At 35.4% G+C, this 13,793-nt stretch overlaps 2 protein-coding genes across 3 annotated transcripts in view; both read left to right on the top strand.

Annotated features, from left to right (window-relative positions):
- The window catches only part of LOC128185056 (uncharacterized), a 30,474-nt gene extending 19,795 nt beyond the window's left edge, over positions 1-10,679 (top strand). The window contains exons 1-2 of one of the 2 annotated variants that reach the window (XM_052854728.1): positions 7,898-8,035; positions 8,681-10,679. In XM_052854728.1, coding sequence (XP_052710688.1) covers positions 8,723-10,393 — 1,671 coding nt within the window. In that variant the 5' untranslated portion in view covers positions 7,898-8,035; positions 8,681-8,722 and the 3' untranslated portion in view covers positions 10,394-10,679. Of the gene's footprint in view, positions 1-7,897; positions 8,036-8,680 lie in introns of those variants that run through there. The other variant, XM_052854729.1, reaches the window with a different exon arrangement.
- The window catches only part of LOC128185054 (mitogen-activated protein kinase kinase kinase 4-like), a 100,595-nt gene that overhangs the window by 40,959 nt on the left and 45,843 nt on the right, over positions 1-13,793 (top strand). The window lies entirely within an intron of this gene.

Raw genomic sequence — 13,793 nt, 5'->3', positions numbered from 1 at the left:
CCGATGTTCAGTATCAGTATCTTAACTTGCAGTGCGTGTATTCATGTCAAAACAGAATTTCACTAAAGATCTACCCCCAAAACATATAGCTGAGAAAAATCATTTCCGGGTTCAACCTGGAGACAAAGGGGATTTTGTCTGCGACAGGGGTTGAATATAATAGATAATATTGCATGTTAGATACCTGGCTCCTCCGTCACCAACATTTTAAAATTACTCAACTCAGTTCTCAACTAAAACATCATGACAGATGAGTGCATATACATCTGAGGTAATATATTTCCCTAATAAGATGAGAAAAAATTAATTGGCGACGGCGATCCTAATTTCCCCAACTTTCGTAATAATACGAGGGAATATGAATGGTGATTACTGAATGTTTTAATTCTAATCTAAGCTTTTTAGCTCACCTGAGCTGAAAGCTCAAGTGAGCTATTCTGATCACATTTTGTCCGTCGTCCGTCTGTCCGTCCGTCTGTCTGTCCGTCTGTAAACTTTTTACATTTTGAACTTCTTCTCTAAAACCGCTTATCCAATTTCAACCAAATTTGGCACAAAGCATCCTTATGGGAGGGCGAATATAAATTGCAAAAATAAAAGTCCGATCTGTATTCAAAGCGGAGAAAACCTTGAAACTGTAGAAAAAGGGGGGTGCATTTTAAAAAATCTTCTTCTCAAGAATTACCGAGGCAAATTCTACGTAGTTTAGAATAAATTATCCTTATGGGAAGGAAAATATAAATTGCAAAAATTAAGGGGTAATTCTGTTTCAAATCTGAGTTATTACGAAAATAATAATTAAGGAAAGGCGTGTTTCAATCCGTTTAACAGCTTCGGGTTCGGCATCCGGTAAAATGGGTAGGCAAGACTTGGCCTGGGCAAAACAAAAGATTGGCAGTTATTAATCTGCCAATCTCATTAAAATTTCAGGATATTTGATGGACTAGTATATTTGTATTCGCTGTAAATATTGCTGCAAAATAATGCGTATTTGGAATTGACGATTGCCGATCTGCCCCGGCTTTTATTTTGCCACGGCCCGGGTTTGCATATCCATTTTACCAAGACTCGTATTCCATACTTCTAAAACGAGGTTCTTTGTTTAAAGCAGCCATGACATTATACGAAAAAGGGTCGATCTTACTATGATGAATCTGCTTATTGTGCAACAGTTCGCGTATGAAGGGAAATTTTGAAACATGCAAAATATATTGTTGCCGATTTTGTGAAGTAAATTGAGGCTAAATATTTCAATGCGTTGACAGATTTCACACATGACGTTGGTGTTAGCTTGTTCTGATTTTCGTTTCGTTTTCATTATTTACGCTCTGTAACCTGGAAACTATCGTCTGTATTTCGTGATTTTTACGTATCAAATCAAACAGATACTTCGGTAAATCAAACAGTTAACCGTTTACCTGGCAAATTAAGCAAAATCTGATGTAGGGGTACTGAAATACAATTCATTCTATCAGTAATTCGGCATTTTCTTTTGCGTAATGGTAGATTAATGCAATAGGTTTTGTTGAGATGCTCGACATTTTCTCGAGTTTATTCAGTTTAAATAGAGTTTGATATCGCTGACGGAAATATGTAGGTATATACATGTATATATATATGATTCATTTCGAAAAAATAAATTGTGTTCTTTATTTGTTATACATGTAGTGCATGTTTCTTGTGTTTAATTGTTTACAATTTCTATTTACTAACTATATTTGAGTGTTAAGCTTCGAATTATAAGCAAGATACAAAGATTTGCTCACAATTCTATGTTTGTACACAGATCTTAAAAACTAAAGATTAAAAAAGTAAAAAATTTGTCAATATTTATTAAGAAAATTTCAAAGTCTGTTCTTTCAGAAATATGGAACGCCTCAACTGCCTCATGTAGGTAATCTTCATAATATGATGATACTTCAACATTACATGATCGTACTTCAACATTACATACTGATATTTCAACATTACATGATGGTACTTTAACATTACGTGCTGATACTTCAACATTACATGATGGTACTTTAACATTACATGCTGATACTTCAACATTACGTGATGGTACTTTAACATTACGTGATGGTACTTTAACATTACGTGCTGATACTTCAACATTACATGATGGTACTTTAACATTACATGCTGATACTTCAACATTACATGCTGATATTTTAACATTACATGATGGTACTTTAACATTACGTGCTGATAGTTCAACATTACATGCTGATACTTCATTATATGATGGTACTTCACTATGCGGTGGTTCTAAAAATAGGGAAGTTTTAACATTGGGCTGTTTCTCTGTTTCAGAGATTGATCATATAGGGCTAAGTTCCACTAAGACTAGTTTGGATCATGTCAAAAAGCTGGAACTACAAATAATAAAAACAGGATTCTGCTTGAAAAATATATGTTATTGAAAAACTGTAGATACTCAGATTATGAAAACCACTGGCAAACAATTTGTGAGAAATTATAACAAGTTTTATGACATATGTGATTGCTAAAAGTATTCTCTTTTTTTTTTAATTATATTGACTTGTGAACAAATATTTTGATACATGTACCCCCTTTTCTATTTTATCTTCGGTATCTCCCTTTTTCTCTTTTCATTTACTGCTATTTTTTTATCTTTGCAAAAAAACACGTTTTCACACTACACGGATAATCTATTTCCTTTAGATTAATAAGATATTACAATATGTAGAATCTTGAAATGTATGAAATATGTCTGAAATATGTGTGTATGTGGATTTATGTGTAAACAAAAATAAAAAAAAAAAAAACCAAAAACAAAAAAAGCTGGAACTGAAGGAGTACACAATACACTACAGCTCATGAGAGAGGATCTCTACTGAATAAAAATATTGTCGAAACATACGATTTGTTTCGGTGCAATGTATTTAGGCAAACGACAACCACACATGCAACTTATAAGATCATGCAAAGGATAAAGCATCACATTGCTGTTGAATCTGATTTTAGCAGTAACTGTACTGTTGAACAAATCACTGCTTTCATTGCCCACTCTTTCACGTGGATCTCCAGGAATCTACATGTAACATGCATGACAGAAGTATTTGTTTAGGTGCTTTTTTTAAAAAAAATTAGCTGTTCGCTCTGACTAAGCGCCAAAAGATTGGGTTCTGAATGCACATTTTTAGACCAAAATTCCCTGAAGGACTTTTGGTACCCCCTGACTTTTATGCGCTGAGCCCCAATGAACTCACAATGCAGCCATTCTTTAAAATTTAAAATGACCCATTTAAAAGACAACACTTAATCAAATAGTAGCATTTGTTGAGTATCTCGATCTAAACAAGTTTTACTGGACCTTAGTCCAATCTGATCAATCTCTGAAACAGAGAAACAGCCCAGTGTTAAAAACTTTACAGGCATCCACGTGTTCTGAGTTTAAGCGTATTTCTTTCCCTAGGCGACGCTTCCCTAACCCTATTTTTAGAACTACCGCATAGTGAAGTACCATCATATAATGAAGTATCAGCATGTAATGTTAAAGAATCAGCATGTAATGTTGAAGTACCATCATGTAACGTTAAAGTACCATCATGTAATGTTAAAGTATCAGCATGTAATGTTGAAGTATCAGCATGTAATGTTAAAGTATCAGCATGTAATGTTAAAGTACCATCATGTAATGTTAAAGTATCAGCATGTAATGTTGAAGTATTAGCACGTAATGTTAAAGTACCATCATGTAATGTTAAAGTATCAGCATATAATGTTGAAGTATCATCATATTATGAAGATTATCTACATAAGGCAGTTGAGGCGTTCCATACAGAAACCTACTTTAACAACTTATTGTATTGTAAACTTAATCTTTTTAGCTCACCTGAGGGTGGGGCTACAATGGGGGGTCGAAGTTTAACAAATGAATATATAGAGCAAATCTTTAAAAATCTTCTTCTCAGTAATTAATCTGCCAGAAAAGCTGAAACTTGTGTGAAAGCATCATCAGGTAATGTAGATTCAAATTTGTGAAAATCATGGCCCCCAGGTGTAGGTCGGGGCCACAATCGGAGATCGAAGTTTTACATAGGAATATATACAGTAAGTCTTTAAAAATCTTCTTCTCAGAAACTAATCGGCCAGGAAAGCTGACACTTGTGTGGTAGCATCCTCAGGTAGTGTAGATTCAAATTTGTGAAAATCATGCCCCCCGGGGGTAGGGTGGGGCCCCAATGGGGGGTCGAAGTTTAACATATGAATATATAAAGTAAATCTTTAAAAATCTTCTTCTCAGAAACTAATCAGCCAGGAAAGCTGAAACTTGTGTGAAAGCATCCTCAGGTAGTGTAGATTCAAGGTTGTGAAAATCATGATCCTCAGGGATAGGGTGGGGCCACAATGGGGGGGGGGGGGTCAAAGTTTAACAAAGGAATATATAGGGTAAATCTTTAAAAATCTTCTCAGAAACTAATCAGCCAGATGATTCTTTATAATTGTTAAGACTTTGGCCCCAGGACAATTCTTTGGCCTCACTAGAAGGTTCAGAGTTTGATGTACGTTTATATCCCATATATAAACTATTGTTAAGGACCTTTTTGAGAACTGCAATACTCAACATATGATATGACTATAAAATCATCCTGTTAGAAAAGGGACTAATGATTGTAAACATAAGAATATCCAGGGGAAAATGGATTTTATTTATACAGGATCTACATGTATTATTGTACATTGTCCAGATAGTTAGTTTGTATTATGACTCCATTAAGCTGATAATACCTATTGTTCCTCAGGTGAGCGATGTGGCCCATGGGCCTCTTGTTACATCTATTGATAAATTAATTTGAGAAAAATTATACTGACAGTATCCTCGACTGTACGGAGAGCTACATGTATACGTGTTCAATTTATTTACTATTTTTATAGCTTGACAAACAACGATATCCCAAACTGTACACTTCCGTTCCTACGCTGTGAATTTCAGTGGAGGGATACGGACTCCGTCTTCTAGAAAACTTATTTGTAAATCTGTCTAAAATAAGCATCGGGATACCCCACTTGGCAGCAAAACCATATTTACAGGACCCCTTTTGGAAACATTTAGTCGTGGATCCAAGCGTGCTCTATTACAATTCACTTCACACTTAACATCAGCTTTATATCATGAGAGAATTAAACTTTTAAAAAATGTACAACATTGCATAGAGCAGAGAAATAAAAAACAATGTTATTTATGTCTCTGGATGGAGTAAGCCGATTTTTTTGTTAAGCATTACCCAATGGAACGGCTGTAAATTGTAAAAATCCACCGTTGATGAGGGTTTATTATAATTCTCCCAAAAGTACTGGTTTTGATTGACAGGTGATTTGTTCGTGGACGTCTATTCTCGATACATGTAAACCATGCAATGTTTAGAAGTTTATCTTTATAATGAAAATGGAAACTAAAGTTAGATGAAATAAAAACCGAGTGAACAATACATAATTTTGAAATCAAGTCCATGAATTTATCTAAACATTCATCATTTATATGTATTCAAATTGAAGGGTTTTTTTCAAACACTTGTACACCCTGTAAAGTAAAAATGTGGTTAACAAACTTCTTTCACAGTGACTATAATTAATGTTGATTAGAAAATTAGAAAATATGATGATTTATGTCTACTCTTGGATTTGATGGCGGACGGTCAAAAAGGGGAAGAGATGCAGGGGCAGATCCAAAAGGAGAGGTTGGGTTTACAAGGGTTGCAACCTCTCCTTGAAATTGGTAAATAATTAAAGGGATGATAGAGGAAGGAGGAATAGACACTGAATGTGAATTGACATCGGCCAAAATTGTCTTATATAGGAGAATATAGGAGACTGTTTCGGCAGTGTCTGCACATGTACTAATTAGTAAAATTATTTAAAATGCTGAGTGCTAATTTTCGGGGGGGGGGGGGGGTTGGAAATGAATGACTGCTATTGATCAACAATGTGTAATATCTACATGTAATAACAATTGTATTGATAGAATCACCGGCCATTAATTTACATACATGTACATTGTAGCTAGTGATGTAAATATTTAAGAAGTCTGCTTTCTTTTTAGATATTATATGCCAGAATTGTATTTTATGGTAGAAACAAAACACAAGTAGGATTTAAATATCAAAACTACATGTTCTCACCAATCCTTCTGTTCTTTAGAACTATATAGTTCCACTTTTCCAAAGATAGTTACTGTATATGTGTATCCTGTATAACAGAATCATCTTGACTCCTCTTCCTTAAAAAGCCTAAAAAGGAAATTTTTAAAACAATTCTTCAAAGTACACCTATATTTCCAAAAGAAAAAAAATTTACCCAATTTTTTTTTTCTCCAAAATCATGAAATTCCTAATCCGTGGGAGGGGGGGGGGGGACTAGTATGCTTCTAAATCCAACTTCTCAATCTTTCAAGGTAAATTTAGGAACAATAATCTTTCCTGCGAGAAAAAGCGGGGGGGGGGGGGGGGGGGGGGGGGGGGCTGAACCCTCTATCATGGTATGTTTCTAATGGTTAGGTATAACTTTGCAAAAAAAGTAGGGGGGGCTAAAAGGAAATTTTTAAAACAATTCTTCAAAGTACACCTATATTTCCAAAAGAAAAAAAATTTACCCAATTTTTTTTTTCTCCAAAATCATGAAATTCCTAATCCGTGGGAGGGGGGGGGGGGGGGGGACTAGTATGCTTCTAAATCCAACTTCTCAATCTTTCAAGGTAAATTTAGGGACAATAATCTTTCCTGCGAGAAAAAGCGGGGGGGGGGGGGCTGAACCCTCTATCATGGTATGTTTCTAATGGTTAGGTATAACTTTGCAAAAAAAGTAGGGGGGGCTTAGCCCCCCCTAGCCCCCCCCCCCCCCCCCCCCCCGGTTCCGACGCCTCTGCTAATAAATAAAGTATCAAACTTTGCAACATTTTTAGTGAACAATTTTAAGACTTTTCTTATACCAGAAACATTTTTTCTCTAGATATCTTTTCTTCAAAATAATACAAAATTATTAAGCATTTAGATATTAACGGGATGGCCAATATTGGAGTTAATTTCACGGTTTTATTTTACTCTTTAATGCATTGAAAACTTTAAAAGCTTCGTCACATTAACCTCCTAATCTAGTTGCAGGTCTGTAGTTCCCGTTCTCAAAAACCTGGTCGTCTATTCGATTCTTTTTTAGACCGGGAGCTACAGACGTGCAGCTACTCCTATTCGTACAAGTTTAGGGTCTTTTAGAGACTGCCCCTAAAAATCCTGCAAGTCTACATATCCTCTCCTACCAACGTGGACCCAAGACCGTGACTTGAGACAATGATGTATTTTATGCCAGCAAATTTCCCCATAACCCCCACCTTTAAAAATTTTCTGGGTCCGTGCCTGGGGGTGTCGGTAGACGGACATCTCGGCCCAACGACACCTCGGCCAAGGGCGTTTGACACCTCGGCCCAGACGGGTCGGCCCAAATTTATTGTCACGTCGGCCCATGTAAAAGACACCTCGGCCCAATGAATTTTTAGGTTCTACTAAATAAAAAAAAAAATAGGGGCAGATAATTACTTTATCTATTCATTGATTTCTTCTTTCTATCTCTTTTTTTAAGATAATGTCCAACGACATGAAATATTGAATTGCTGCTAAATGTGATAAAATTGTCAGATGATATTTAGCATCAAAATGTTCGTACAAGACGCGCACAAGACCATTATATTTAAAATTAGTATGATCATATTTATTTAATCAACACTGAATCGAATGGTTAGTATATCGTTATTACACAACATTAATGAAAAAAGTTCATTTAAAGTCTATAAAAATATTTTTTTATGTGGAAGGTTAGATAGAAACAAACCTAAATCAACTTTTAGTGAAAAGGTCATGTCTATCGTTTTTAAATTTACAACGAGTCCCATCACGAAAAATGTGTTTATAAAGAAAGGAGGCGACCCATTGACCTACAAATAAAGAAACCACGTGACGATTGCACAGGTAACCAGACCCGGTAGAGAAAATACCCGAATCGCCATGTTGGGAGTGTGAAGGTTTGTAGTTTGTAAAATTGTTTATGAATAAGTAAAATGATTATAAAGAAATAATAATATAGAACATAACCATAACATTGTGCACATTATTTCACTGTTTTGCCATGGGTTACCGAAGAAACTAGACCATCGCCATTGGTGTCTGTCGGGGGGGGGGGGGGGGGTGCGCGAACCGACCAAGCCGTCCTATAAACAAAAGTCGGCCAGACGGTGTCAGGAGTCCCCGAACCCTACCCCTCATAGAAAAACGTAATTTAATTCACAAAAGCAAAATTACACAAAAATAGGGCTTGGACTCCCCCACCCAACTTAAAAAAGAAAAATCACCCCCCCCCCCCATATTGAGATTTTTAGGACCAGCTTATGAGATTGGGAGGAGACCCAGCCTGAAAAATATTCCATATAGCAATGTTACAAAAAAGTACACTCAGACATTCAGGAAATATCTTTGTATGATACTCTCTTGGTCCCGTATACTCGTATACTAAACCCATCTGTTAGTTGGGGGGGGGGGGGGGCTTTCCCCATACCCATCCCTGTGACTATATACACTTTTGACTTAACATACAATAATGACATAAAATTAGTAATTTTGCTAAAACAATTTTGCTAATAATAAATATAACTCTTCATTTGTTCTTTCAGAAATCATCTAAAAATCCAATCAAATTTTCAAAGTGCCTGACCATGGACCGCCGAACTTGGGCCCAGGATGTGTTACGGTGTCATCTCTGTGAGACCCCGGGCCCCCCTATGTACTGTGACATTTGTCACATACATCTGTGTGTAGCTTGCGTTGGAAAACATCTCTTAGATGAATCCAAAGAACACAAAGTTGTGCTATTTAAAAAGAGGGGACTAAATCCTAAATGTTCCATACATTCCACACAATTATGTGACCTTCATTGTGAACAATGTAACATTCCTATTTGTGTGGAATGTGTCTCCTCAGGTGAACATCTAGGACACAAACAAGTGGGCATTTTAAAAATACTAGATACTAAGAGAGAAGCCTTAAATAAAGATCTTCAAGAATTAGAAAATACCATTTATCCTAAATACCAAGAGATTGTATCTAACATCCCAGTTCAGAAAGCTGATTTGAATAAAAACTCCAAGAAATTAACAACAGCTCTTGACAAACATGGAGAAGACTTGCACAGAGAAATAGACATTGCCATCAAGAAACTGAAATCTGACGTGGATGAAATGGAATCCAAACACCTGGTTGTCCTTGATAAGCAGGAAAATGAAATAAAGCGCACCATTTCTCAAATCACTCAGGATATTGCTGATCTGAAGAAATTACTCAACTCCAATGATGTCAGCCTTGTCTCTACCTTCAAATCCAGGAATGCTGAATTCCGAAGATTGCCCCCTAAACTCACAGTGTCCTTGCCAAGATTCACCCCTCAGAAAATTAACAAAGAACAGATTTATCAGCATATTGGTTCTCTGTCAGAGTTATCTATCAAAACAGAACATGGCTACACAATGGAATCTCCTGGTGCTGAGTCCTCTCCCCTGGACAGACCGCTCATTGATGTACCACGGATCATCACAGAAATAAATACAAACTTTAAGTATGGAGAATCTAATGCATTACGCAGTGTGTCCTGTCTGAGTGATGATGAAGTATGGACGTGTGGTCGGGACAACATGATGAGACTCTACAACCTCCATGGTAAACTAGTGAAGTCAATCCAAACCAAGTCAGGGAACCCGCCAGGGGATATAGCAGTGACACAGAGTGGTGAACTAGTTTATACTGATTCCGATAGAACTGTGAACATAGTGAAGAATACACAGATACAGACAGTGATCAGACTACAGGGGTGGTATCCTCTCTCTGTCTGTAGTACCTACTCTGGTGACCTCCTGGTTGTCATGATCACTGAAGATCTGAAACAATCAAAAGTTGTACGTTACTCTGGCTCCACAGTGAAGCAAACAATTCAATACAATGACAAAGGTCAACATTTCTATTCATCTGATGGTTACACTAAATACATCAGTGAGAACAAGAACCTAGATATCTGTGTAGCTGACTATACAACCTGTGCAGTAGTGGTGGTCAATCAGGCTGGCATACTCCGGTTTACATACACAGGTCCTCCCTCTGCTACCAAGAAACCATTTCATCCAGTCGGCATCACTACAGACAGCCAGGGTCGAATCCTGACAGCAGACAAAAACAACGACTGTATCCACATCCTGGATCAGGACGGACAGTTCCTCCGCTACATTGACAACTGTCATTTACAGTATCAGTGTAATTTATGTGTGGACACCAGAGACAACCTCTTTGTGGCTGAATTGAAAACAAATAAAGTGAAGAAAATCCAATATTACATGTAAACAAACTGTGATCATAATGTTACATGTCTACAAAGTGAACTTCAAATGTCTATGTAAATAAACTGATTGTGTTTAAATACTATAATACATCACCAAACTATCTAGAACTATATAAAATCCATGTTTTAGCAAACCATGATCGTGTTATTTGTTATGTTTCATCAAACTGCTGTGATATTCACAATTCAGAGACTGTGTATTGTTCATGTACATATGATTACTTACTATCTGTATATTTTACATGTAAATAAACTGGTTTTATATGTAAATAAATGTAAATAATCAGTATTTTGTTAATGTGGTTTCTTATATTATAACATTAAATGCTGTTGACATTTGCAAACATTTCTAAGTCTAACGTATAGATAGTTCTCTAACTATAGTGAAATCAAATATGTGTGCATGTATAATTATAAAATTGATTTAACTATTCAGTAGATAGGAGAACTTGACCTACTTCTGAAAAGAAATGTTTACATCATCAAGTGCCTTGGGATCAATATTTCAGAATACATAATTATTATCAAGATTATAGATTTCAGACTTATTACCGATAATAATTAACAGACTTTTTGACTCTGATTCAAAAATTGCCACAGATGCTGGAATTTGACATTGAGTATTTAGATACAAATCTCCTATAAATAATTAAAAGAAAGATCTTGGATACTATATTCGATTCGAAGTTAATTTCACATATGTCCCCCATTTTTTTTGCCAAGATAGACATAGTCATAATCAATGGATGAATGTATCATTCAATATTTTAAAATCTCACCACTAAGTGTTTTAATTAATATGGAAAAAAATTAATTGGGAAATAATCAACATTGCATCGCAGTCAATCCTCCCCCCTACTCCAACCGAATAAGGATTTTGATTTTTTTTCTTTTCAATCCCCATCCCCCAAATATCAATTTGCTTCCGACGCCTATGGTAATGTTTAAATGATATAGTTTACTTTGAATTCTTAAAGGTCTGAAAAATATAATGCAAGTTGTACAATGTCAAGGCAAAATCTATAATAGTTTTGATATTAGTAGTTTTCAAGTCGTTTTACATTTGACCTTGTTATTTTAAAATCAATAAGAGTCATTTACTCCTAAATCGGTTTCAGTGACTCAAGTTTGAGGTGTAGCTAAAAAAAGGATTCTCAAGATATTATATGATATTGCTTAGTCGATTGTGATTTCCTAAATTAATAGTGGTCGACTACTCCTTTTAAGGTACCAGTATATTAGTTTGATGCTTGGCTAGTAATAAAGAATTCATATATGTATGAGTTATCTCCCTTTGATCAAATATTAAGGAGGCTGGATGGTCAAAAAATTAATCCCCAGATCTCCCTTAATTTTAAGATATGATTTGTTTAAGTATAAGCTATTATTTAGGAAGGAAAAATCCACATTTTTTACCTTCTAAATTTAGTCAGGAAAAATATCAATACATTTTATCTTTTTAAATTTGGGTATTTTCCTATAGTTTTATATATACATGTAAGGCTTCTCTTGTAAAGGAGATCAATACAGTATACTCAGTAACCATTGCCACGGCCATCGAACCCTCTTGATATAACAAGCAAACTCAGCTGAAATCAAATTTGGTAGGCCCGCACAAAATTCCTGTGGTAATAAGTCAACTCAGCATACGAGTTATGGACCTGTGATATCTGGAACAAGACCGAAAGCGGAAATAAAACTAGATCGTTCTCGTTGCGAGCAACGAGTGGGTCTTCCGTCCGATATTTTGAATAAATGAGATAAAATCCTTCACTTTTAAGACTAAATTGTTAATCAACGCAAAAAAAAAATTAGGAAAATTTTTTTCAGCACCCGAAGCTTGAACCCGGTTCGCCTGGGCACATGTCCAGACTCTCGCTTCAGGACTTTGATGCTTAATATCTCGGGAACACATCAATCGATTTCAAAACAAATTACATATTCTGATGCAACCCATTAGAAAAATATATTAAAAGCAAAAAGTTGAAAAATCGATTTTTTATCTTTCCTTCCGGTGACGACCGGAAGTGATGGCGGACGTTTTTATGACCATGTTGCAACAGGTAAAAGCGATGTCTATCTTCACTGAAAATTTCAGCCCTATATCTTTATTCGTTTTTTAGATCTCTAGCCGACAAAATTGACTTTTAAAAATCGTAAACGGACGATAACTTCCGACCGGAAGTGATTATCAAGAAATTAAAACGGTGGTACAAACTTCAGATACCGACACATCATCCCTTAAAATTTGAAGAAAATCGAATGAGCCATCTTCGAGAAATCGCCTGCACAAAATTTGTAAGACAAAAAAAAGAATAAAAAGAACTAGAGCAAAGCTCGTTGCAAAGCAACGAGTGGGTTTTCCGGTAATGTCGAAAGCAACGCTAGAAGTACGTCTAAGAAGCAGAGTTCTTAATCTAGTAACAAAGAAACCTAAGTACAAAAAGATAAAAAAAAATCGAATGATTCTTGGTACAACTTAACATAATCCGAATGTTTTTAAGTACGACTTAACCAAAAACCCTTAACCATTTCAAGAACGACTTAACAAAAAAAAAACAATGTGTTTAAGTACGACTTAACAAATTTGACCTCATTTTAGGTACAAGTTTACTTTACCTTGAACTAACATCTTTTTTCTTAACCAAGAATGCAAAATTAAAATTTACGTAAAAAATCAATTTTGTTTAAAACATAATTATGAGCAACTTTTTCTCTTCACTGCTTTTCAAAGGGTTGACCTTTCGTACTGTGTGCTCTTTGCGTCATTAATTGTCAGAAACTTATCGATGTAAAGTTTACTTTACTGTACCTCTGTGAATATTTTCTATGTAAAATTACTATGAACCAGCCAACATTGAAATGGTGAACATTTCAAAGGGCCCCGCTGATGTTATTTCAGAGAATTCTGCTTTGACCTTAACCTATAACTTGAAATTTTTCCAGCTGGCATAGAACTTTTAATTCAATTTCATTCCCCCTAACATACATGCATTTTTGTTCAATCTGACCAAGATTAAGCATATTTGGAAAATAATCTACTGTCTAAAACTAATTTTAAAAAGATCTGCTATGACCTTCCAGGGCTCTACATTAACTTTTTTCCTACTTGTCCATTCGGACAAGTGACCAAAACATTTACTTGTCCGAACTTCAACTTCACTTGTCCGAAAAATTTTCAATATTAAAGATCAAATATTGTCAACTTGAAAACTACAGTACTCTATTACTAAAATAAAATCATTTATTGATTAATACTCTAGCTATAATTAATAACCTGACTTTTTAAATGGAAACTTAAAGTGTCTTTCCTATAATTATGTAGGCCTACATGTATTTGTTCTATATAACATTAAACATAATTTGTCAGCTGTTGCTTTGTCATGGCAAATTACAAGACA

The sequence above is a fragment of the Crassostrea angulata genome, chromosome 5 (genome assembly GCF_025612915.1).
Source record: "Crassostrea angulata isolate pt1a10 chromosome 5, ASM2561291v2, whole genome shotgun sequence".
Classification (NCBI taxonomy): domain Eukaryota; kingdom Metazoa; phylum Mollusca; class Bivalvia; order Ostreida; family Ostreidae; genus Magallana; species Magallana angulata.
This window is presented reverse-complemented; position numbering and strand designations above follow the sequence as displayed.